The sequence below is a fragment of the Coturnix japonica genome, chromosome 1 (genome assembly GCF_001577835.2).
Source record: "Coturnix japonica isolate 7356 chromosome 1, Coturnix japonica 2.1, whole genome shotgun sequence".
In the NCBI taxonomy this organism is placed as follows: Eukaryota; Metazoa; Chordata; class Aves; order Galliformes; family Phasianidae; genus Coturnix; species Coturnix japonica.
Genome location: NC_029516.1, coordinates 19,946,177 through 19,973,225, shown reverse-complemented (window position 1 = coordinate 19,973,225; position 27,049 = coordinate 19,946,177). Strand labels below are relative to the sequence as shown.

The following is a 27,049-nucleotide window of genomic DNA, read 5'->3' as shown; positions in this document are numbered from 1 at the left end:
CCAAAAGATCTCCCAGTTAACAATGCATTCATTCCCTCCTTGTATTATAATGTGGTTGTAAACACTGATAAAACAGTATTATAGACAAAATATGTGAGGGTAGCAAAGCAGTTGCTAGCCAATATTTGGCATATAATATTATTTCTTACTAAAAATGTATTTTCTAATGGTAACTTTATATATATGTTTAGATGAGAAATATACATACATATATATATATATATAATCTAAATCTTGATTTATTTATTTTTTATGCCTAAATTTGAATAGGCTTACTGCCTGAGCTAGGTAAAAAGATTTTCTAATATACTATTGCAGTACCATGTTAGCTTCCAAACCTATGGCTGCAGAATCATACTTGTATATTAAATGTCTGGCATTTATTTTTATCACTGGTCTTTTAGCTTATCTTGTAAATTGTCCTTGTTGCAGGAGCGATCCCTTTTAGTCTGATTTACAGACTTAACTTTACCATCATCTCACAGAGATCTGGCATTCACACTTTTTTACATTCAGCAGTTCTTACATCAGGAATGTTGAATTATGAACATAAGAGAATTATGGTTATTTTCTAAAGAAAAGCTTTCAGGAACTCTTGGAAGGTGCCCAGAGGAAGGAAATAACTCTTGGAAGGTGATCAGAGGGTTGGAGCACCTCTCCTATGAGGAAAGGTTGAGGGAACTGGGCTTGTTTAGCTAGAAGAGAAGGCTACAGGAAGATCTCATTGTGGCCTTCCAGGGAGAATATAAACAGGAGGGGGTATGGCTGTTTATGAGGGTGGATAGTGATAGGACAAGGGGGAATGTTTTTAAACTAAGGCAGGAGAGGTTTAGGTTAGAGATTAGGAGGAATTTTTTCACTCAGAGGGTGGTGATGCACTGGAACACGTTGTCCAAGGAGGCTGTGGATGCCCCATCCCTGGAGGCATTCAAGGCTGGATGTGGCTCTGGACAGCCTGGTCTGGTGGTTGGTGACCCTGCACATAGCAGGAGAGTTGAAGCTCTGTGATCATTGTGGTCCTTTTCAGCCCAGGCCATTCTGTGATAATTAAGCCTACTTCATTTTGTTCCATTTCTTCCCATTATTTTTGAGTTTCGTGTTTCAACTCTGACAGGATGAGAAATATGTCGGATACGTGATATGAACACAGTTGTAAAAGAAATAGTGCATAAATTCAGAACAGTGGGTATGAATAGATGGCAAAAACAAGGTATGTCAGTATTACAGCTTCTTTTAATGAAATTATTTTAATTGAGAAACGGCGATTGAATGATTTTATTCTTTATTGCAGTTTTATAATGATTTCACAGTATTTTGTGTTTCAAGGTTTTGGATTTGTGTGAGATTAAGAAAAAAAATCTTCATGTAGAGGCAGTTTGAAACCTGTATTCAAGAACACCTGTGGGTTTCCTAGGAGAAACCTGTATAGAAAATACATGAGTAAATCGAGTGTGCTTTTGTGTATACTGAAAGATATCAGTCTGTACTGTATTTAGGTTCCTGCTTGTGGATAAAAGAACTTCTCATTTTAATTTATTCAGAGAAAAGAATCTTTGATAAATCTATCTTTGCAGTAGCGAAGTTTCTTTTTCGTCATTTGGCAAGAAATTTTTATTTTTAGAAGTGAAGGGAAAAAAAAAGGAGCAAATATATGCAGAAATATTGAAGAGCCAAATTTTCCGGGGGAGGCAGATGAAGATCCAAATCAATGGGTTCTTCTCATTCCTTTTTTTGGAACTTTCTTCAGTCATTCCCAGACTGTGCTTTGTGGAGAGTTATTAAGGAGGAAAATTGGGTTTGTTTTCAGTTGGAAGCTCGATCAGAAGTGATATTGGGAATCTGAGAGAAAACAATCTGGTTTTGTTTCAAAAAACTTGACGATTGTTTCTGCAAGTCAGGATATGGGGAGTATATCCACCAGCTGTGCTTCATTTCTCTTGTGTGTGATCTGTGCAGGGTGTGCAAATCCCCTCTGAAAGATCCCACTCAAACCAAGGGATGATCAGTTCTTAAGATATAATCAACCAGAAACAAGGACACTATGCCTTTATTTTACATTTCTCTCCCTTGTATCAGCTTCTCTTTGATCTTCATCAGTCTACTTTACGTCAACTGTTTCAGGAACAAGAAGCCAGGAATCTCTTGACTTGGGATCTGAATTCATGCTGTCAGCATTTGAGTGTGGACTTGCAAAACATGCCAGCAGTTGAGTTTTGAAACAGTGTGAGTGCTCTGTGGAGGCAGTAGCTGGACTCAATGATCCTTGTGGGTCCCTTCCAACTCAGGATATTCTATGATTCTGTTATTTTTCAGCCCTTTGAAAATGCAGCAGTCACCCATTAATAAATAAATAAATCAAGATGGAATCTTCACATGCTAATGAATCATTTGCTCTTGTGGTTAGGTTCCTGTCAGGGTGTAATATATCTGTCTGTGTATTTGTTGGCCTTGAATTCCATACATTCAGGTCAGACTGTTAATGTCTGATTCATATATATAAATCCTGGCAGCACTGGTCCAGTTTAACAACTGTATTAGGAATGGAGAAGAGCCACTAGAGCCTACTTTTCATTGGCTGTTTGAAAAACAGTGAAATAGGCTGCTTTACTTCTCTGCTTCACAAAAAAAGAGCTCTGCATTGTGAGAACTGCAGAATGAATGGAGTCAGCCTCAGAAGGCATGAGTTAGTGGGATAAAAGCTAGGGTAGGAGCAGTCCATGCTACTTCTCTAGACTGCCAACTGCAGTACGGATCTAGTTTGTTCTGCAAAATGGAAAGTTACGTGAGAAAGCAGGTATCTCACACTCTGAAAGATGCCATGGATAAGTCAACCACCTCTAGGATTACAAAGAATTTTGCTTATGTTGACTGAATGATTTCAATCTATACTAAATTCTCTCGAGGACGCTCCAGTTCTACATCTGTCCTCTGTGGTCTGATTGTCCTTACATGTGTGCTCCCTCAGACATGCAGTGAAAAGGGAGATGAAGGAGTTATGAAATATCTTTGAGGAGGGGAAAGTGCAATAAAAGGGTTAACTTCAGTGTTATGGAAAGGTACGTATACAAGACTGGCTTCATTACTTTCCTCATTAATATTATTTTTGTAACTGAAATCTGATTTGAGATATAATTGAACAAAGTGTCTCATTAGACAACAGTGCTGGAATAATACGCTGTGAATTAAGGCAAATGGACTTGATGAGTCAAGCTATGTGTGCTCTGATTCAGAACTGCATGTCTTCAGCTGGTGTTTACATCCTCCCTTAAAAATTTTCATTGTGCTTCCTTATTTCTCCCTTGTTCTAACTTGTTTTAGCACAGCTAACCATTCCCTTTGTATAACATCCTTACTATTTTGCTGTGCTTGGGATGAGGCACCCATGTGCTCACCATGTGCTGCATGACTCCTGCTGCCTCATGCTGTCAGGTGGTGGCAGAGACAGCTCAGCGCCGGCAGGGATTAAGGAGGACTGCAGAAGAAGCCACTTCCCGGCAGCAGGAGCATCTCTAGGGCAATTTTCTTCTGCAGTGAGCATAATTTGCTCCTCACTTCTGAAATCTGGTACTTTGGGGATAGTATCACTCCATGCAGAAGGTGGATGAACAGTCCCATGTTTTTAGTGGGTACACTCCAAGCATTCCAAGCTTTGTAGCACCTCCATTACAGGGATAGGCTGAGAGAGCTGGGGTTCTTCAGCCTGGAGAAGGCTCTGAGGGAACCTTATAGCAGCCTTCTAGTATTGGAATAGTCCTACAGGAAAGCTGGGAAAGGACTTTTTATAAGGGCACGTAGTGACAGCATGAAGGGAAATGGCTTTAAACTGAAAGAGGGTACATTTAGACTAGATATCAGGAAGAAATTCTTTACTGTGAGGGTGGTGAGACACTGGAACAGGTTGCCCCCTCCCTGGAAGCATTCAAGGCCAGGCTGGATAGGGCTGTGAGCAACCTGGTCTAGAAGGAGGTTGGAACTGGATGACCTTACAGGTCCTTTCCAACCCAAACCATTCTTACGATCCCATTTTCTCACTTTCTCTTCCTTTGCTGGAACCGCAGCTGAGATGTGCTGCAGATTTCAAACCTGTCAACACCCGAATGTGTCACATATGAAGGAGCTGAGGGACACTAACAAACACACAGCAGGGCGAGAAGCGCTGCGGAACACATTTGCTGCAGCACAGAAAACTTTCCTACGAACTCTACTCCGAAGTTCAGCACAGCTGTTATCAAGGAGCTATAGCAAACACGGCGGCGGGGATCTGGCCTTCACGAGGTGAAGCTGTAAGGTGCCAGAGCAGCACAGACACCGAGGCACACAGCGCGGCCCAGCCCGGTCTGGCCGGGGCAGCCCGCCCGCATCAGCCGCCCTCCGCGTGACGGGCGGCCCCGAGCCGGCTCGGAGCAGGAAGTGCCGCGTGCCGGTGCCGCCGCTCGCCCTGCCTCCCCCGGGCCGGCCAGTTCCGCCGGGCGCGGCAGCATGGCTGGGCTGGGGCCCGCCGCGCTGCTGCTGCTGCTGCTGGCCGCGCTGCTGCTGCCCGGCCTGCCCGCGGAGCACGTCCCCGCGCTGCTGTGGTCCACGGGCAGGTAGGAGAGCGAGCGGAGGGAGCGTGCCGCTCTGCGTGCGTGAGGCCGTGGGGAAAGTGCTGCTGCGTGACCGCCTGTGGGAGAGAACCGCTGGCTGCCAACTGACCCAGGGAATCAATTTGCCTCCGGGCACGCTACCTAACGGGAGGGTTTGCCCGTTTATAGTTGTGATGTCGGTGTTCTGAACCGGGCGGTAAGACCCACGTTACTCAGATCCGAAGTGGCCGGGCTTTATTCACTACAAGGCACCCCAGCTGCAGCTCTGCTGGTTTAAAGGCGTAGCGAGGGGCAGCCTGGCGGAGGAGCTGGCCAGGAGCTGCGGGCCGGGCTCACTCCTCCGGCTCCTCCACCCTGCTTTTATCCTGTGTTGTTCTCCTTTCCTTCCTTCTTCTTCTTTCTTTTCCTTATTTTTTTTTTCTTTCTTAACTTTAAATGCAGTTCCTAATTTTAATAGGAAGTACTTCTTTGTGCGTAGTTTTCACTTGTTAGGAATAACTCAGCGTTATCTTATTTGCAAACCCTCCAGTGGAGAGCTCCTGCCCTCTGCACAATGCGTGCTATACCCGGTTCAGCAGCAGGCCTGCTCACAGCTGGGTTCTTACTCATTTCTCTAATATGCACAGTCAGAATTTGGCACACCCCAGCCAGGGGTTCAACCCTATGTACCTTCCTCTTTACCCTTCTGTAAAGCAAGAAGGGAATCTGCCAGTTGGTGATAAGCGCCCTTTCAGCTGCTCGGGCCGTGCTCACTCTGCCTTTCAAGAGGCTTTGAGCTGATGAAGATGTTTAAGCGCAGTGATCTATCTAAGCGCCACCAGGCAGATGGGCTGAACGCTGCTGTCATTTATCACATCCTGCATCTCATGTCTTTGGGCAAGATTACTGAAATTAAGGTCTCAGAGCTAAATCCTTGTGTGTTGTCGTGGTTTTGCTGTTTGTTTGTTTGTTCTTAATGCAGTTGTTTGAAGATAGCGAAAGGAGAGGTCTTATGACCATTAGCAGTTACGCTGTTGAAGTTCTTCAGGGAATTCTCCATGTATAGTGCAATACAAACAAGTATGATACTCTTGTTTTTCCATGCTGAGAGATGCTGATAAATTGCATTTGAAGATGCATTTGAAGATGTAGGAGATGCTTGTTGGGTTTGTTTTTTGTGTATCCTTGACATCGTATTCTTTTCTCAGCAGTAATGCATACCATCTTTGATAAATATCTGCCCATTTCTTGAAAGTTTCCAGGGTGTCGTTAAGCATTTCCTCTGGCCCCAGGCAGCCACAGCATACAAGAAGCTGAAAATGTTCCCATTTCAATGAGTTTCATTAGGTAACTGACCCATAAACAGATATTCCAACATTAAGGTCTTTTGTATTCAAAATACTTAATCTGTTCACCTTCATATAACTCAGTAATGCGAGCTACCTCTATACGTAAAAGCAAAGTAGGTGTTGGAGAGAGTTGTTCTTAGGATAAAAGTGATCTTGAGAGTCTGAGAAAAAAACAGTGCTGCCTTTGGCCTAGTTTATATATATAATACACATGTTGTCAATATAAGCAGTATCCCTGGGAGGTCATAAAACAAGCCTAGATGCAATTAGCAACTCGCTCTACTGCAGATTGTTCAGGTCTGTACAAATATAGAGCAAGAAAATCAGGATGGTGGACTGTTTAAACCAGTTTGGTGTTTCCATCAATAGAAGAATAGAAGTGTTCCTCCTTCTCCTCTGTGTTTTTGAAAGGGGAAGTTTTTGTGAGGGAAAAGATGTTTCTTGTGAAATCCTTTGAAGTTGCAGGAAAGGAGATTTATGTTAATTTATAAAATAAAGGAACAGTGACAGAAACTTTTGTTTGCATCTTGGTGTTTTGTGGCAATGTGAGGTTTACGGTGGGTGTTCTGCAGCCCTCTGCAATGTGGGAGCTGCTGGTGAGAGTTTCTGGAGGGGGTGACTGAAGAAGTGCAGTAATTATTGGTGGGTTTCTATTAACTTTGTGAAAAAATCCCTCCGATTTAAAACTTCAATTTCATCCATTGCCAGACAGGAGTTGAGATGCACCCATCTGTTCCATCACCTGGGTTATCTGTCAGGACACCATACTGAATCCTTAAGGGATAATACAGTGTTTGAAGAGCTGCAGTAGGAGAATACGTCGTCTTCAAATCTCTCATGTTACTGTACTGTGATCGTGCTATTCAAGGTTAATATTAGACAAGAGATGCAGAGGTTTATTATATATATTTTTTTGTACCAAACAGCAATCTTCCCCCATTGCATTCGGAAAGATGAAGGGAATAAGACAGTAGGTCATGGTGTCCTGCTTTTCACAAAGAGATACCAAATTATCAGTGGGCATTTTCCAAAATAACTTTGCCCTGGGAAAATTAGCCTTATCTTAAATCAGACTTTAAGCTGAAGCCGTTAATGTTGCTGCTTCCCAGAGCAGGAGGGATGGGGGAGAGGTTCCTCTTACATGTGATTCAGAACGGAAACATGATTTAGCCATTTTGAAACAGTATTCAAAAGAATTTCTTTCTCTCCACAGATAGAGAGAGCCTGAGGAAATAAACTCATTAAAAGTAGTTTCTGTGATTGCCCTCCGTGTGCCTCTGTTTTTTGCTTGTAGCCACTGAGAATTTATTACTACCTTCGTTTGTGCAGCTCTGTGAATCTTTTTTGCTGGTATATCCAGATTACAAGTGATTTTGAGAAAGTGTAAGTGCCAAATGGGACATCTGCCATGTTTCCTCAAGCTGCAAGGAATTTACTGAAAAATCTTGCTGGGAGGAGGTGTAGCTTAGAAAGGAGATGGTGAAAACAGTGTATTATTTTAGCTGTAAGTTTTCTGGACTTCTGTGCCGATGCTCTGAGCCTATGTGTTTGCTTGAGGAGCCCCTTGAGTTGTTCTTTCTTGTAGTCACCAGTTGTCAATGTACTGGTGCTGCTAGGAGTGGTGACACGAGCTTTTTGTGCGGAATATCATTGCCAATGTTTTATTAATAAACTTACTGGCTTCTTCTGTGCAGGGGAAAACGGTATTTCTTATGTGGTAATCTAATGTGGTAATAGTGACTAAAAGAGACCACGTACAAGAATAACTTGTAGGTGGGAGTTCAGATTGCAGCTGAAGAGTAAGTATGTATTGTTGACAACAGGCCCAAGTGAGGAAGCCCTGCTTGTTTACCATCTGTCCTCTCAGAGGTCCAGATAGAAGAATTGTTGAAATCTTTGCAACCCCTTCTGCCTATGAGGAAGACACATCAATGCTGTAGTAGACTGCATGCTTAGGCTTCTTGCCCAAGCAGTTAAGAGCAAGAAGGAAGCAGAGAACTCTTTTCTTTACCACACTGTCTGGCTACAGAGTGAAGCTGAGCATTGAGCTTCTGCATTTCTAGCCCAAGGAGAGCACAAGCACTAGCAGAGGTCCCCATGGCTGAAACACGGCTGTGCTGCAGGATGCAGGGCCTGCTGGGCCTGCAGATGGCTGTGCTGCTCTGAATGTCACATTTTGCGTGAGCCATCAATAAATAGCAGCAATCAATACATGTGCTGGCCTACTGCCTACCTCATCCTCTGCCATCTCTCACTCAGACACTGCTGGAGGTGAAGAGTTCAAAGGAATAGTTGGGTTCATTGCAGGCAGTAATGCACACCCTCAGCGTATCCACCACATGGGCACATATCTCCATTTCATTCTGCACTTAATGGTAAGCAGCCAGCAAAACACATCTGACATTTCCCATCTGACCTGTGGTGAGAGTTCTGTTGCACCATGGTACCGGCTCATTAGGTGAGGCACACTGTGCAGCACCTGGCAGGCTAGTGAAGGGAAACAAAATACGTGTATCAAATGGGAAATAGGAGGATTAGGCAAACACTGTACTGTGGTAGAATTATTAACCAGCTGAGCGAGATTTATTTTTCTAATGATGCCGCTGGAGCTATTGAAGTTTATGTCTGAAAGCTAAAAGATCTCACAAAAGGTGCTTTTGCAGGTTAGATAGCTTGCAAGGGCTGCTCCAAGGAACAAGGAAGCCTTAGAAGAAAAGAACGGTTCAAAAGAGAATCATTAAATTTCGGAGGGTTTTAAGACAAAAGCCTTGTTATTTTTTTTTTTTTTACTTAATTGCAAATCCAGAGGGTTCTCAAAATCTTCAAGTTTTTTTTAATGCTAGACAGGTAAAAGATGTTATCAGTTACCTGATTTGCAAAAATAAACATAACAAGGTATTCACTATCGCTTCCCTTCATACAAACAGTTCTTTAACATTTCCCAATTGAATCTATCTTCTTTTCCTTCAGTATTACTAGTATTTTCGTGTAGCCCTGCACTCCTTAATGTCCCTCTAAAATGTTACTCAGCTGCTGAATTTAGGATCTTTGAGAGTTTTTTCTTCAAATTCTTTATTCTTAAAGTTTGTATGAAAATCTGTGACATCCTGAGGTCAGCCTTCTCGAAAAGTTATCACGTCTATTGCAATTTCTAAGCTCATGGTCTTCAGAAATACAAATTAATGTGGATTGCTGAGCACAAATGAACACAGAAATGAAGGAGCTGAGGAAAACTAAGGAAACGCTGAATGATAATTTCTGCCTAATAGGAAGAAATTTCGTTCTTGCACAGCAGTGTTTACATCTAGAGCTGAAAAACAGATAGGCAAGAGGCATGGTAGGATCCAGTTTGAACATCTGCAGCACCTGGTCTTGGAAAAGTCCACCAGAAATAGCATGGGTTCTAGTACTTGCCCAAATCTGAAGGGAGTTGGATATCCACTGCTGTACAATTACATCTTTCTTATCTCTGCTGTGGATGCAGTTGGAGGCTTTGGATTCCCTTTCTGTAGTAGCTGATGCTATATTCTGTTCTTTGCAAATAGCTCCTTTCAGAGGGACCAAAGTACCAGATTTTCAGGCCATAGCAAATGATATGTGCTTGTGGAAGAGGAGAGCTAAAGCTTCCCGGTCTGAGTTTTGTATCCTGTCTGGACAAATTTTATTCCTGCTGTAATCCAGTTCACAGGATAAGGATGTAAGTGGGCAAATTCTTTTCCTCTTAAGTGGGATAAAAGTAAACTGAACAGTAAACACGATCTTCATCCAAAGGTGATGATATCACAAACTGGTTCTGAGCGTTTGAAGAAAGGAGCTGTGTCATCCCTGGCAGCAAATTCAATGTTTAAAAAAATATTTTCTTCGCAGGCCCCAGTGGAATCCAGACCCTGCTTTGCATGAAGGACACATTGTCTCAGCGCAGGAGCTGGCTGTACTTCTGCAACCTGTTTTTACTCCAAATCCCAGCAACCTTGTTTTGTTCTTTCAAGAGAGGGTATGTAACATTAATTCCATTTCCTTTAGCAGTGCCAAGTTTAAGTCTGTATCTGCATGAGATAATATGGCTCCTTCTCACCAATCTGCTCTCTTTGTTTTTCAGCTTAGCGTAGACGATTTCACGTACTACAGTGAATCCTATGGTAACAAGAATCCATTTCAAAATGTTCAGGCAAGCACTTCTCTCTTTTTACTTCCTTATATGCGTGTTTTTAAATTAAAAATTATGTAAGAAGGGTGCAAACAGACAGTAACTGGCAATATTAAACTAAGCTGCTGCAGTTTGCCTATTTATTTATTTATTTACTGGGATTATTTCAGTTTGAGCATATGGGCTTTTGTGTCTGTTTTATTTCAAAAAGTAGGTTTTCAGAATTATCTTAACTGAAAATAATCTTTCTAGGCATGTTGCAGTTTTGAATAATAAAAAAAAACTTTGTCTAGACATAGACGTAATTCCCAGACTGGCACCCCAAAATAGTGTTTTGAAGCCACACAAAGAAGAGAAGTAAGGAATCAAGTATGTACTCCAGATTTTCAAAACTGAATACTTATTTTATCTTCATGCAAAGTGCAGCTGACTTATCCAGACAGTTAATTTATTCCTAGAATCGTAGAATATACTGAGCTGGAGGGGACCCATAAGGATAGTCAAGTCCAGCTCCTGGCTCCTCACAGAACCGCACATAAACATGTGTGAGGACATTGTCCAAGTGCTTGTTGAACTCTAGAAAGCTCAGTGCCACGACCAGTTCTCTGGGGAGATGCCCTCTTGGTGAAGAACTTTTTGCTGATAGCCAGCTTGAATTTTCCCTTGTTGCAGCTCCATGTCATTCCCTGTTTGAAGAGTGTGACTATATGCCTAGATACTGGATTACTTTAGTATCTGTACTACTTCAGTAATCCAAAATATATTCCAGACACAGACTCTGAGCTGGTCATGAGCTTAAACTTCTGTTCCTGGTGAAAAGGTTTATAGATTTTTTGCTTAGTATCTGTGGTTGAACTTCCTTGACAGTTTATTGAATTGTTATTGGAAAAAGGAAGTGTTCATACCTGAAAGTCATTAAGGTGTTCCTGTGGGCAGTGCAGGAGGAACAGAGCTGATATCAGAGCACATGAAGTGTTAATTCTTAGTCACCACGTAGCAAGCTGTATGTATAGTCAAATATATAAATATTCACATATTACTTGTCTCTACATTTATACTGTCTAGGAACCTCACATCTTCATTGTATCCCTAATACAAACCTTCATCTCTTTGCCATATGACAGCATTTTAACAATTATGCTGGAACTAAAACAACTATTCAGTGTAGGTACGTGGCTTTTTTGAGGCGAGAAAGGGAGTAATATTTATCTGCAGCATAAGGATTAGCGACTCCATCCTCAGGCAGATGTATTGGTACTTTTCTGGAATGCTGTACTTTCTCTCTGGGTTCCAAATCTATGCACAATGGTGTCTGAACTAAATTTTGTTTGCGTTTACGTAACTGTAAAGCTGGTTTGATTTTATTAAGAAGCTGTGTGTACATGACTGCTGCAAGTCCCTAATGATGTATTGGTCTGCATCATGTTTAAGTGAGTCTTTGGTCAGTATCTGGCAGAAGAAAGTTTTGAATTCACATTCTCAGCAAGCTGAACTCATGTCAGTAACAGTTCACTTGCTTTCAGACCTTGACTCTGTTTCTTTTCTGTCTTGGAGTGGATAAACTTTTTCCAATTGCAGCTTCTTTGAAACTGGGAAGTTTCTTTCAACAAATTGGTAACCTTAACTCTAGCATTTCTTAGATTTGTTCTGGATTGGGCAATCTTAACACCTATCTAGCATAGTTTTCTGAGGATGAATTGCTCATAGAAAAAAGAAAATAGGAAGTGAAAGAAAATAAATGAAGTACTTGTTTTTCATTTACATGCCCATATGGATAATTTTGACTCTGTCTATCTGTGTGCATCATCATATAGCATTTTAGGTGTAGAAGGGATCTTCATAATCATAGAATGGTTTGGGTTGGAAGAAACCTTAAAGATCATCTGGTCATCCAGTTCCATCCTGCGTGCAACAAAGACTACAAAATATGCTCAGTAGCTATTGCATTGATTGTGCTCCAATTGAGTTACTTTGGGAAAGAAATCCCTTCTTAATCATGCCACAAAAGACTCTACAGTAATACTCACAGAGCACTAGACAAAGAAAAGGTCAGATCTGGATTTTCTCACTAGGTAAATTAGAATCTTTCATGTTGCATAATCTGAAAGTTTTATACTTTCACAATCTAAGCTATGGAAGGGATTCTTTAAACTATTATAGATGTTCTGTACCACTCCAGCATATTCCTTTTAAACTTCAGCAATTCAAATTTATTCACAAACTTAATCTGGAGATCTCCTTTAGTGAGTGTATGTGCATGTAGCAGCACGTGTACTACAAAAAGAATGTAATATTTGTAAGAGTTATAGACATGTAAACCACATTTGCAGATATTAGATTTGTTCAGCTACATTAACGGCTGGAATCAGTGGTTTTGTATGCAATGAAAGAATTCCATTTCCACTTAATATAGAAAGGAGTCTTGTAGATAGATCATCTATCTTAAATATTCAATAACTTTTTAATTGAATAATAAAATACAAAGATTAGCATTTCGGGATTTGGTGTGTGTGTTAAGTAGCCACCTATTCTACAAACTGTTTTTCTTTAATATTAGCATTGGCTTTCCCCAGGCAATAACCGAACTCCTTAGAACTGCAGCGTACAGTAGCAAACTCCCATTAGTTGCTAGCTGGGTGGCTGCATGATTATTATTGTAAGTCATTGCCTACTGTGGTTCTGGATCTCCATCATATTCATCATTCAGTAGTCATTTCTCCAGACTGTGGAATACTACTCAGTCACATTCAGCACAGAGGCCCTACTGTAGATTTGTCTTTGTTGCCTCTTTCAGTTTTATGGGTTTGTTCATTTTTGGTGGTTTTTTTTTGTTATAGACAGGGGAACTTGCAGAACCGCACGTGCAACAAGATACAAGTGCATCATAATTCATTCAGTCTCGTGGTGATTTGTTCTGTATCATTCCCTAGTATTTTCCATAAAAACCTGCTAGTATTTTGTTTTGATCACTATCAGATCTGACACTAGGTTTCCTATGTGGAAGATGGCACTCAGTTCTCAGTTCTCACACCTACCTTCAGAAAAAACCTGAACAGTGGGATATGTAAACAAGTCATGGTGCTTCTTGCAGTATTTCACTCATGAGCGGTCCTTCAGGAGATGTTACAGAAGGCAAATTAATCTGAGCAATTTGTAGATCCATTAAAAATTCTCAGTGTAGGAATTTGTGCTATCAGTCATCAGGTCAGTCGGAGGATTTTTTTCCCCTGTTCCCTTGCCAGCTACTATGCGGTTATACCTTTTTGTTTAGACGTTTTGCAGAATGCAGTGCCAGGTGTTTCTCAGTCGTCCTCTTCACTCTCTGTCCTCTTCTGGAGGTTTGGTATTTTGAATGCTCGTGGTACCTGAAATGCCAGAATGCTTAGAGCAACATACTGGCATTTTAAGAACAAGTGTACAGTGGTCAAATGTCAAGATGCATGTGATCAAAATGTCTGTCTGATGCTAATGAGGAGATATCCAGCTGTGTGTGCTCTTCGAATGGAAAATGGTTGAATACAAATGGCTGGAAGCTGAGACAGATGGCACTGCAGGATTGGTTAGAAGCAGAGGCACAGCTCAGACATTACTCAGTAATTATGCATTTTATCTCTTATTCTATAATAAATGAGTAAACTGCTTAATATATATCCTTGGTAGAATTGGCTGTTGCCATTCTGGCTGCTGCTAAGCAGTGGGGGATTAAAATATTAAAAGAAATAATTGACTGTTGGAATGTTGCTCAGGATTTTAGCTATAAATTCATATATGCAAAACAAACTAGAAGTGAATATATCATCCTTTCCTTCTAGGAGGTGCTAAGCACCCTGCTCAAAGACTTGTAAATGAGATCGGTGTTTTCTGATCTATTTTAGTTTCTGTGGTTATTTTTCTATCAGTATGGCAAATCAGTCAATACTACATAGTCCTCCTGTATGAGCATCTATGGAAATGTGGAAATAACTAACCTTTACTTAGGAAGGAAAACGTGCAAGCATTTAGAAAGGAACTGAGGAGGCCAGAAAAGTGGTAGGCAGTCAGAGAACAGACAAAAAGAAAAAAGAGTAGGAGGGGAAAAGTGTTAGCAACACCACAACACATATCACTAAGTGGGAGAAAAAGAGTCTCTAACAACTCGGATATTTGAATGTTGGATGAAGTGACAGACTTGATCTAAGAGTTAAATATAAAAAATGTGAAAGCAAAGTTAACAAGTTGTAAACTGGAACTCAGGAAAAAAATGTTCAAATCTTCGTATGAAATTTTGTGCACATCAGTTTTGATCCTTCTCAACTCTCTGTCATTTATGTTCTTACCCGGAATTTTTCAAGTGTATTTTATCGTTCAGAAAAATCTTTGGGAAGGTGTTTTTCAGCTGTGCAGGCTTCAAATTTATAGAACAAGAATGTTTAGAATTCATTTTACTCAAGAGTTCTCATCAGAAACTCATCAATGAGAATTATAATAGATACCCTGGTGCTTCATTATTTGAGCCGTCTCAGCCTGAGCCTTGTAATCTGTGTTTTGAATAGATAGACAGAAAGAAAGCACTCAATATGAAGTTTGTGTGTGCCTCCATACCAAAAAGAGAATCGTTCAGTTCAATTGGGAGGGACCTTCAAAAGTCCAACTGCCCGACTTCTTCAGGGCCAGTCAGGAGTTAAAGTGAGGGTATTGTCCAGATTTTTAACACTCACAGGGAAGGGGATCATCTGCCACTATAGGAAGTCTGTTCCAGTTTCTAACATGAAATTTTTCATACTGAATCTCAGAATGGTGCATTGAATTTCTCCTGGTGCATCTTTGTTCTGTTCCCATGCATTCTATCATTAGATCCCAGGAGCAGAGCGTGGCAACACCCTCTCCAGTTTCCTTCCTCAGGGAGCTGCAGAGAGCAATGAGGTTGCCTCTTGGCCTCATCCAGTCTAGACAGCTCAGGTGTCCTCAGCCTCTCTTGTCACTGGACATGCCTTCCAGAGGTCATACATAAACAAGTTCCTTGTTTAGCTAAGTCAGTGTTCTGCTCTGCTCTCTTGACTTACGATACAATGGGTTTACATGCTAGTGGGCTTTTAAGAGGTGGTTCTTGAAAAGTAGCCAGCTGTCCTGGACCATAAACCCTCTCAAGCAGAACCCCAGGGCACAATGTGAACTGGCTCCTTGAATGCTTAAGGTTTGCTCTCTTAGAGCTCATGGTGACAACTGTTGTGTAGATCCTAAAATATGCAGATTTGTTTAATTAATAGTTACGAATTAGACATCATCTGTATTGCACGCTAAACCACAACACAAAGGAAGGTAATTTGTTAAGTGAAGTATCACTCCCTACTAACTAGAGCTGAAGTTTCCAACATTGATGGTTTTCACCTACGAAGCCATTTATTTCCTGTCTCATGGCCCTCTGATGCCTCATCTTTTTGCCTCATATTCTCCAGTACACTCTCCACCTTCTTCCTCACCTTGAGAACTTCCGCACCATCTGCCTCTCCTTTTCCATTATACTCATGGAAAAGGCAGTGAGATTTTGAGGTCACAGTGTGTCTTAAGCTTGCTCCAAAACAGTGCAGGAGTATGAGTGATGGAGATGTCAGTTCACTGCACCTTTCCAGGAGCAGCCTGCAGCCAGCATCAGGCTGGTGAGAGCTTACTAAGTGTTTACCACGCTGTTTTCTCACCTTTAATATTAAATGAAGGATAGAGAAAATAAATGATTTGTGTTTAATATTAACTAATTAAATAAACTGTCTATACATTTGTTACAGGAAATTCTTCAGTCTTCGCCTTCATCTTTAGTTTTGCCTGCTGTTGACTGCAGGGCTACCAGGGATCTTTTGAGCTTTCTTCAGGCATCAGGAGATTGGGATTTGAAAACCTTGACAAATCTTGATATCTCTCAGCTGGAAGTGAATGCATCTAAACCATTCTTACTTGTAACTGAGCTACAACCACCTACCAGGTAGGACCTTGTCACAAACACATTGACCCAAATGTATGCAAGATTTTTACAGCTTTTTGAAAATATCAGCTATGTTCGGGAAATTTAAGAATCCAAAGAGTAGTTTACAGAGTTAACAAAGTTACTTTTCCAGCAAGTGTGAATTCAGTGTTTTTTAATGTCCTCTGATGAGCTTACCAGGTATAATAACTGAATTACATTGAGAAAGTCAGTCATGCATTACTATTTTGTCTGCTTCATTATATGAGAACAAAGGGACAACTAATAAACTAAATGGCAGCACTCTTTAAGCAGAAAAGCTGAGTTATTTTATGCAACATGTGATTAACCTGCTGAATTAATTGCTAGAAGACATTCCAGGGGTCAAAGAACTGGCAGGAAAGATAAACAAATAAACATCCTAGAATTTAGTATGAATAAGAAGACTGGTTTTCATCAGTCTTAAAGAAATAGGAAGGCTATAAAGCTTCTTGTTTCCTGACCTGTAACTGCTGCCTAATGGAGGCAAAGTCTTCCTTTCAGGTGAATGCTAGTGTCTGGCTGTTACCTGTAGGGCTTTTACACCACTGTGGATTGTCTGGTATAGAGTACTCTTGGCCACTGGCTGTGGGTCATGGAGCTGATCTAGATTGTCTGCTATTTGTATCATGTCATACTGAAAGCTGTGAAGTCGTACTGAGGACAGCATTGTTGGTGTAGGAAGTATAAGGCATGGGTACAGTGAGCCCAGAGTCTCTGCTCAGCTTATCCTGCACTTTCCTTCTCCTAAACTGTTTCTTGGGCATTTATACATGTCGTTGTATGGTGCATATATGGCTGGGCCCTAAGAGTACGCAATTAAAAATTGCACAAATAAAGATGTGAGGCCCATTCAGAAGAGCTCATGTACAAATTTCAGACTAATTAACACCACAAAGTGCAAGGAAATCTGAGGAGAGAATGGTCAAAAGATCAATGATTTGGCTTCTCTGCAGCTAAGGACATTTGAGGGTTTGGAGGAAGCAGCTAAAGATGTGGTCCTTGTATGAAGTGCTGTGCAGAAGAAGTTCATAAGGAGGAGATGAGAAAAAGATGAAAAAACTTTGTAGTCTGCTGAAAGTAATGTGCTGATTAGTATATACCTGTATACATTTCTGATTCACATTGTTGTCTAGAAAAAAAATTTAATTATTTTTCTCCCACTTCTTTGTAGTGAGATTTCCACCCTGGAAGCAATTGCTGAAAATGGTAAGCAATATAGCCAGGACATAACAACATTTCACCACTTAAGCCTGTTTTTGCTTGAATAGATTGTATTTCCTGTTTTTTCCAGATTTTGTTATAACACTATTTAAAGCTTTTTCTGCCATCTACATGCCTATAAGCAGCCAATTATCAACCTGTTAAACTACTGAGTAACTAATTCAAAATCCACTGAATTGGATACATCTCTGTGTCTTGAAATGTGGTGATTATTCACCATTGCCATAGGCATTCCAAATCCCTGCCGTGGACAAGGCACCTCCCACCAAGTCAGGCTGCCCAGGGTCCCATCCAACGTAGCACTGAACACCTCCAGGGATGGTGCATGCACAGCTTCTCTGGACCACTTATTTCTGTGCATCAGCAGCCTCTGAGTAAAGAATGTCTTAATTATATCCTAAATATACCCTCTTTCAGTTTAAAACCATTACTTTTCAGTTCGTCCTTCTTGTCTCCAAAAGCTTTGACTTAATGTTGGCCTTGGCTAAACATTACCATCTTTTTTTATGGGACATTTCTTTCATCAGCTGCACAAGCACAAGAACAGGCCTCCCAGACCCTGTTTCAGGCTGTTTTTGTTTTGGAACAGCAAAGTTAATGGGAGACCTTTGGAGTGACACAGGAACAGGCTATACCAGCTTTGTGATTAGTGTCAACTACCTGCTCTCAGGAAAAAGGTGTGTGGATTGCAGAAGATGTGCTGCTTCGTATGGCCAAGTGCAAAATCTTTGCACTGTGTTCAGAGCTGCAGTTATGCTCTAGAAAAGTGATAATGTAGGCTAAATACTCACGTTCTGGCACATCTGAACACACTGCAGAGTAGAACCTGCAGATGTCATCAGCGGGAAATTTTAATTCACATGCAAGCTGCTGAGCTGCAGTTTTTTAAAGTTATCCTACTGAAATCTATGCAGTGGAAAGGACAGACTTGGGAGGGTCATAGCAAAGCTGCCAGAGAAAGATCCCAGTTCCCGTGGTCGGGCAAGTGTGGGTGTCCAAGCACTTGCTGCCGGATGACCATAGCCATTTGCAGAATACTGTTGTCAGGACATCTGTCAAGGTCAAAGGGGCTTGCAAGGCCATGAATTATTGGTGTTTGTTATGGAGTGAGTGCTGCTAGCACTATCTGGATAAGCAAACAAAGATACCAAGGTGTGTATCACATCTTTAATGTGACAAGAGAATTGTTAACCAGTACAGTACTGCTTGTAATTTTTGCACAGTATTAACTGTAAACCCATAGTAAACGAGGGCAGATCTGTATTATCCTGCCTAGAAGTTCGCAAAGACTCTTGTTTGTCACATCAACTTAATTCCTTTCTGCTGTAGAGGGTTTTAAAATCTGCTGCTATCAGACATCAGAGAAATCTCTCCTGCTGTTTTACTCACTGCAGACAGCAGTCTCTGTCAGACAGAGCAAATGGGCTCAGATTCTGCCCAGAGGAAATGTGTGGTTCTGAGCACTCCAGGAGCTGGACTAAGGAGGAGTTTTAGCACGTTATTAAAATGAGACTCATTACAAAATCCAAACTGGAATTCAGAATTCAAACCCTCTTAAAGTTTTGCAGATTCAGAATTGTTTCCAGTCTCTCCTTTCATACATGCACAGATAGGCAGATATTGGGTAATTTCTATAAAACAAGTGGTAGAAATGCTATTTCTTTCTCTCTCTCTCTTTTTTTTTTTAAATTGTAACAAGGTTTTTAGAGAATGAATCCTCCTTTCTCAGCCTTAACCCAACCAGAACATACATTTCTTCTTGCTTTTTGCTGTGCTGTGTGTGTGTTGCTTTGCAGTATTTCTTTCTTTCATTTGCCTGGAATAGTGTTTGAGATTATTACACAGGTTTTGCCAGTTCTCCTGAACGTTTCTCTGCTCAGAAGGTTGCACTATGCCTTATCAGTCCTACCTGTTGTGTGCCGCATACCTCAGAATTAATGTTAAAGCTGCCTATGACTCTGTGTAAGAATGAGGCTCTTTAATTCTTTGTGTGTATTCTTCTTTCTGCTCTGATTCTCAGTTTATTCCACTCTTTCTCCTCTCTCATCCCACTCCCCCCCCCCCATCTTGCTCTATTCCTTTCTTTCCCTCTTATCCATAGTATACATTCTTTATTTCTTTTTCCTTTTCTCCCTCTCAGTTCCTCTATCCATTCCATCCATATGTAAAAGCATGCAATGAAAGTAAAGTAGATTAGAAATTAATAACAGCACTAATCCTGCAGTCCCTGGTGAAATTCAGGGGACATGTCTTCAATGAGACAGAAAAGTTTAATCCATCCACCAGAGCATAGCATGCAATTAAGCTAACTGCAGAGGGTTATCCTGGACAAACTGTTTCAAATTCATAGACCTACATAGTGTTTCTTAGATTCATACTGACTAAAATACCTGCAATAATACCACTCTAAAATCCCTCCAACATTAATATCACCATCTGGAGATGCCTCTTTTTCCACTACAGAAAGAGTCTGGATTAACTGATGTTCCCATGTAGGCAAGCAGTTCCAGTACTTCAAGATAGAGTGGACAAATCATGGCTGTTTTCCTGGGAGGTCTGCAAATCCTTCGTTAGCAAGGTGTCTGGCATGGGGGAGTCTTGATCACATAAAAACAAAGATCTGTATCAATTTTACTGTGAATGAATGAAGAAATTTCCTCTAGAATCTTCCCAAAGGCTAAAGTTGTAGATTTTAGTGGTAACTATAGTTACACGTAGCTCCTTAGTGAAGCAAAATGTAAATTGTGTGTCATTTCATAAGGTAATCAGTTGTTTTAATGGAAGAAAAAAACCCCACAATCTGTGCATTTTTCAATGCAGTATTTTTCTTCCTGTAAGGTCTGGCTGAGGCTGCTGAGAATTTCTGATGAACTACCCTCAGTGCATGTAGATTTGCATACTAATCTACATTATGTAATTCCTTGGACACCTACACCCAGTATAATTTCACTAGTAGTGTATACACACTTGATTTTCTGACCAAGTCTGCTTCTTATTTAATAGTAGATGTTTTTAATGATAATTTTTTAGAAGGAAACTTTACACAGCTATGATTCTTGACTGACATGAGGAAATCAGCTTGCAAACAACTGTTATGCAACCTTACATAAAAAGTAATACTTACATCTTCACAAAAACTAGGCATTTTACTCAGCCAGGAAGCCAGTGTCACAGCTCACAGGGTTGTGATCAGTGGCATGATTTCCAGTTAGAGGCTTATAGCTGAGGCTGTTCCCCTTGGGTCAGTACTGGGTCCCATCTTGTTCAGTTTCTTCATTGATGACCAGAATGAAGTGCACCCTAAGAAGATTTACTGATGACACAAAGCTGAGATGAGTGGTTAACACACAAGAAGGTTATGCTACCAATCAGTGAGACTTGAACAGGCTGGATAGTTGGGTTGAGAAGCCTGATGAGGTTCAACATGGGCAAGTGTAGAGTCCTACACCTGAAGAGGAATAACAACCATGCATGAGTGCAGTTTAGGGGCTGGCCTACTGGAAAGTAGCTCAGCATGCCCTTATGGCCAAGAAGACCAATGGTATTCTGGAGTGCATTAAAAAAAAACACGACCAGCAGGTCAGCAGAGGTGATCATTCCTTTCTTCTCTGTCTTGAGGCCATATCTGGAGTACTGTGTCCAGTTTTGGGCTCCTTGGTTCAAGAAAGAAAGGGAACTACTAGAGTGAGTCCAGCGGAGGGCTACAAAGATGATGCTGGGCATGGAGCATCTCCCATATGAGAAAAAGCTGAGTGACTTGTGATATGGGGCTGCTCAGCTTAAAAAAGAGAAGGCTGAGAGAGGACCTTGTCAACACTTAAAAATATCTGAAGAGTGGGATTGAAGTGCATGGGACCAGCAGTGGTGCTCAGCAGCAGGACAAGACACAAAGGGCACAAACTGAAATACAGGGAATTCCATCTGAGCAAGAGAAAAACTTCTTCACTTTGAGGCTGATAGAGCACTGGAACAGGCTGTGCAGGGGGACTGTGGAGTCTGTTTCTCTGTAGATACTCAAAACCAACCTGGTTGCTTTTCTGTGTGACCTACTTTAGGGAACTTTCTTTAGAGGCTTGTTGGACTAGATGATCTCCAGAAAGCTCTTCCAAACCCTGCAATTATGGGATTCAGTGAGTCTATGTGATTCTGTAAGTTAAAGAGGTTAAAAAGGGTAATAATATAAGCTCCACTTCCAGTACGTGAAAATAAAATATAATTTTCTGTAAAGTATAACCTTGTAATCTAGGAAACCTGCTTGTACAGGCTTTGTAATAGCTGTTCACTAGAGTATTACACGGACAAGTAGTGAAGTGGCACAACCTGTGTCAGTCTGCTGGCTTATTTCTTTCTTAGTCCTAATGACAATTCTAATATCAGTTCTTGAATCACTACTATTATGTTCCTCATCATAAGTAGATGTTAATATTTCTGCACACAGGTTGAAAATGCTTACTAATTCTAATTCTTTGTCACAGCTACCTGTCATTTCAGAGCTAAAAGTGAGTCTTCTGCACAGTTCCTTGGACCACACTGAGAGATCCTCTCTTCCTTATTTAATTTTCCTTCCTTTTTCAGGAATATGTCAGCGTATTTCTACCTTGCTATCCACTTTAGTCAACAGAAAAATTTTCCATTCTGCATTCTGTTGAGAGTACAGAATCAAGCTTTAAATCCACTGAAGCAAAAAAAGAATGCCAAGGCCAATATTATACATATCATGTCCCAGGCAAAGTACTGCTGCTATTTTGAGTATTGCTTCTCAGTGATCTGTTGTTCTCTGTGCTTTGTAATTCACAGACTGTTACTAGTTCAGCTTTATTAGTTATTTATTTATTAACTGGTCACTTGACTGACAGGATATGCATCCTGCTTTCATCTCTTGAAGGATTTATTCTTCTCTTGCATTGAATTTCTCACACTTCTGTGTTTCAGGTATTATTTTTCTTGTATTTACTTGTCAGCTTCAAAACTATCTTCTTTTTTTTCTTTTTTTTTTTTTTTCCTGTACAGCTTTTAGCACATTTGTTTTTGTATCGTCTCACTGAATTGTTCAATTTTCAGGACACTGAACACGTCTTATCCCATTTGTACCTACTGACATATGAATGGTACCAGCAACTAAACTGCATAAATAAACTAAATAAGCTTAAGCATCTTTCTCATTACTTTGCTGGCTACTGTAGGATTATGGCTTCCTCAGCATACAGCATTTGTTAAATTATACATGTTTCTATTTATAGACAAAATAATTGGAAGACTGACCAGGGATCTGCAGGAGCGAGGGGTTCATTTTTCAGTAATTTATACTGCAGTGAGACCTTCAAGGGTGAGTAATCTTCAGTGCCTAGAACTGCCAAATGGTTGTCATCTAACAACTTAATGCTTACAGAAGAATGCTGTAGCTGATTTTCAAGATTACACATGCAAGCAATCTGTATTACACGAGGTTTTGACCAGAAATGACTGCGTGGGTTTTCAGAAGCAATAGCTGTATCACAAAACTACTAAAATCTAGGAGACTGTATGTTTGCTATGTCTTTAGTTGTCCTTAGAACTTACTTTTAATGACTATAATGTTTAATAGTTTTCTTATAATAGTTTTTTTATAGTAAGATTTATGTGGAACATTATTAGGCTTTTTCAGGTCAGTAAAGATGGAACATATTTAATAAACTGAAGGCTGATAATTTAGTTATTTTTAAAGTAACTGGTTTAATTCCCTTTAGTCAATATTTAGTATTTACATCTGGAACACAAGTTTCCACCACCATTGCTGATAGTCAGAACATCTTGTACAGATCGATGTGTCACATTAACAGTAAGTAGCAGTGCAGAATATTTACTTAATGGTGTCTGTTTTGTGTGACATACAGGTTGTCATGAAGCAATAACTACGTTGTAATGTAATTAAATGACTCGAGGAAAACAGAATGCAGTTCCCTCTCAAGAGAGGCATAGGAGGGATGTGCTGTATCCCATAAAGTAGCCACTTTGAATGAAAATTATCTGATGCAGTGGATAATACAGCTGAGCTGCTAATACAATGCCTAGTTTAGTTTTATTTTAATTCAATCTCAGGGTAATGTCAATCTAAAATACAGAAGTTATAATTTTCTTGGGTTTGGGAACAGGAGTAATGACTGAGATTGTCTAAATCTCCAGTGAGCCCTGCAGGCAGCATCTTGAGAAGCTGGAGGGTTTTCAGGAGGGAACACTACAAACACAGTGAATTGTTTGTAGCCCAAGAATACCTAGAAAACCTGCTTAAAATGGAACTGAAGTGTGTTTAGCCTACCCAAAAGGAGAGTAAGTGGGAACTAGACTGCACTTCATAAATGCTTTTTTTTTTTAAAAGCCAAAATTGAACGGGTTTCTCAAAGTTGTCTTGAGTTTGATCAGAAATAAATTGAGGAAGTAGCATATTGCATACAAAGTAGCATATAAACTACAAGGAAGTAGCATATTGAACCTCCAGCTAGATAGTCAGAATAGTCCCTTCAGACTGCAGGCAAAAGGCTAATGCTACTGAAGAAAAACAGAACTTTCTTCAGTCATCCATTCTGTAAACTTTGCTTCCAGAGACTTAGTTTTCAAGACCTGGGTTAGAACACACAGACATCAGAGCAGCATGTGGAAGCTCACGCTGATACTCTTGTGATGTGCATTTCTTGTGGATAGGAGAGGGTAGGAGTTCAGGACTTATAATCTCTATTTTTTTTCCTTTTTTTTTCAAATACTCAATTTTTTTCTTTTAATGAAGATATAACAAAAATTACTCAGTTATTATGTCTCTTGACTCTTGAAATCAAAGGGGCAATGGGCAGTCTTAGCTGAAAACTGCATTCAGAACAATTAGAATGAAAAATATTTTTAATAATGAAAGAATTGGTATCAAGAGAAGGAATTTTTAGAGTAATTGTAAAAGTTTGTTGAATTTTAAAACTGCAGATATCAAAAGACTTCCTAAATTAAAGTGACTTAGTTTGAGCATCTGAAACACTTTTAAATAGTTAAAGTGATGTATTTTAGATGTTCTGCATTTTAAAAAGTAAGCAATTTAAACTTTTCTTAATTCTGTGAATTTAATACCATATAAAACTATTGGAAGCAGTTTTTACACAATTACTTTAAGTTATTGCAGTGCATTCAGGGTTATCAACTTCTGTACAGGGCTGGGAGAGTCAAAATGGTAAGTGCCTTTCAGAGTTCATCTGTCTGCATTTGCATGTAACCTCTTCTTAGTATGTATTACATATCTTTAGTGTACTTGAACTGTGGAAGATGTGAATTGTTTTGCATCCATAAATTAGAGGACTGATTCCCTCCGCTTAAACTGTAGGCACCATATTCAATGATCTAGGAGTTACAGGGTCTCTCCCAAGTGATAACCTAAAACTCAGTGTGAGAAGTAAAAGGATTTCATTGTGTGGGAAGAGATTTCACATTACTCAGTACATTTGAAAATCAATACCAATCATTTCCTGTGAAAGATTTGCATTTGCTAAGTGGGCTTTTTCTTTTCCTGCTGATGTGGAAAATGAGCTTTAAACATGATATTCTCAAGAATGAAGGAAAAAAAAAAAGATCTCATTCTGATGGATTAAATTAATTTTATGCAATGAAGCTTCCAAACTCTGGGCTTGTTAGATATTTCTGTCTTGACAGCTATACCTCTGCTGCTGGACAGTTACTGGTTTCATAGCATCTTCTTGTTATGTTCATTCATTCTTCCATTGCCTCTAGCAAAGAAAAATAAATGTAAAAAATGCATATGTTGGAAAAGATTGCAGATTGGTATTGGCTTTGCAGAAAGTAAATTAATGAGACAGGAAGCAAAATACTCCTATGACTAAGTTCCTGTTCTGATTTGATGAGAAGTGCTGTTCAGTTTACTCAATATAGCCACAGATCCCTTTGGGCCATCATGGTTATCAGTTAATAACCCCAGTGTATGAAGGAGATTTATTCCACCTGGTTCCTCCTGTTCTGTTCCAGTTTCAGAACTTGAAGCTGGGAGGCAGAATTTAGACCATGAAACAGAGTCTGTTTGAAACATGGAATAGTTTCACTATTCAGTTGCTGTGGTATAACTGAGCTGCCTTCCTCCAGCAAGGCAAGTGCCACTTCTTATGACCCTTCTCAGATGCTTTGCCCTTGAGGTCTGGCTGAGTTGGGCTGGCATTGAGAGACCGGTTTGTGTCATCTAATTCTGGGCAAGTGAAATGTAAATGTCATCAACCAAGTCTCTCTTTACCGTCAAAGTACTGACTGAAATGGCCTTTTTAGGGTACATTTATTTTGCCTCTTATTGGTGGTTACTGTAGGATGAGAGGAAATGCACCCGTTGTCTCTGACAAGCATAACAACAATCTACATGCTTAGGTCAAGTTTCATCATAGGTGTGTTTAGTCAGGCAGCACTTGTTGAGCAATAGCTGTAATGTCGTTTTCCATTAAAAGCCAGAAGCTTCTCTCAAGACTTGAGGGGTATCTTCCCAAGACCCATCTTCTCCTTAAAACATTTGTTAGCTTAGTTTCTTTGGGAGAATCATCCTCCTTCACAGTCCCTGTTCCATTCTTGCATCAGGAAGTCATCTTCCCTCCAGAGGGAGCATTTCCTTTCTTCCTCAGCTTCTGTGAAGACTGAGATGCTGGGGATGGTGGAGTGCTCTCATCTGAAGAATCTAGACAAGAAGATGTGTTGGCTTGAACTGCCATGCACTGCTGTCTCTTGCTGGAGGAGGGTGTCCTTTCTTGTTATTGAACTCCCTTAGAATTGGAGGACAGGAAAATTGGGATTTGGTCTATTTGTTGATAGACTGTGCTGCATATCTCTGCTGGTTTGTCACCACCAAAAATTGATCACTGAGGAAATTACTTCGGTGTTCTCTGATGAAAGCTTACAGAATCCTCATGCCAATATCATAAAGGGGCTACAATCAGGTTTAGCTTACTTCGAGTCTTCTTGAATGTATGAACTTTAGTGTTTTGGGGAACTGTGGTCAAAGTCACCCTCCTATGTGTGCTCACTGCTATCTAGTTTTTTTTGGCTTGTGTTTGTGAACATGACATCACTTGTTCTGTTGTAACTGGAGCGGTTAGAAGACTGTGGTGATTGAAAGATAGGTGTGCCTCAAATTGTGAATCTCATGATGTTTCCCATCTTTCAGGTCTTTGTGCTGTCCATGTCAGTTTTTTTACAAGTTTGCTTCTGAAACTTCTGCAAGACAGTTTTATAATTTCCTAGTTGGATTGAATTCTGACTAAACGCATACTGCCAAAAGGGAATTTATGGCTACTTCCCAGCTGATGTTCATTTTGTTGACACCACTTTTTACAGATGCATTGTAAAGTGCTATTCAAACCTCCTCTACTGGCTTCACATTTTCAGAGAATTTCATTTACCGTGGGTTTTTGACTGCTTCAGTGTACCAGCTGTCAGCTCTAGGGAGCATCTAAGTTTCTTGATTCTTTGGTCCCACAAAGAGAGCAGTCTGAACTACAAGATCAACCATAAGTAATGTGGGCAGCACAAATGGTTGACTCTTCAGAAAGTCTCTTGGTAATAGATAATAATAATGGATAATAGTCTCGTGCGGGTTGGAAGGGACCTTAGAGATCATCGAGTCCAACCCCCAGGATTCAAGCCTCTGTGTAGCAGAGCGGCACTTCTACCGCTTGCGCCACAGGGGGGATTCGAACCCGGGTCCTGGTGTTGCAACGCGGCATTGCTACCACTGCGCCACCAGGGCACACAGGTGTGAATCCTCAGGTGATACAGAAATCAGCCTCGA

General features: G+C 40.4%; 1 protein-coding gene across 2 annotated transcripts in view; it reads left to right on the top strand.

Moving 5' to 3' along the window:
• The first annotated feature begins 4,376 nt into the window (after nucleotides 1–4,376).
• The window catches only part of ATP6AP1 (ATPase H+ transporting accessory protein 1), a 48,645-nt gene continuing 25,972 nt past the window's right edge, over nucleotides 4,377–27,049 (top strand). The window contains exons 1-6 of one of the 2 annotated variants that reach the window (XM_015853014.2): nucleotides 4,377–4,586; nucleotides 9,779–9,905; nucleotides 10,011–10,079; nucleotides 15,821–16,014; nucleotides 17,207–17,241; nucleotides 22,497–22,582. In XM_015853014.2, the coding sequence (XP_015708500.1) occupies nucleotides 4,480–4,586; nucleotides 9,779–9,905; nucleotides 10,011–10,079; nucleotides 15,821–16,014; nucleotides 17,207–17,241; nucleotides 22,497–22,582 (618 nt within the window). In that variant the 5' untranslated portion in view covers nucleotides 4,377–4,479. Of the gene's footprint in view, nucleotides 4,587–9,486; nucleotides 9,609–9,778; nucleotides 9,906–10,010; nucleotides 10,080–15,820; nucleotides 16,015–17,206; nucleotides 17,242–22,496; nucleotides 22,583–27,049 lie in introns of those variants that run through there. The other variant, XM_015853022.2, reaches the window with a different exon arrangement.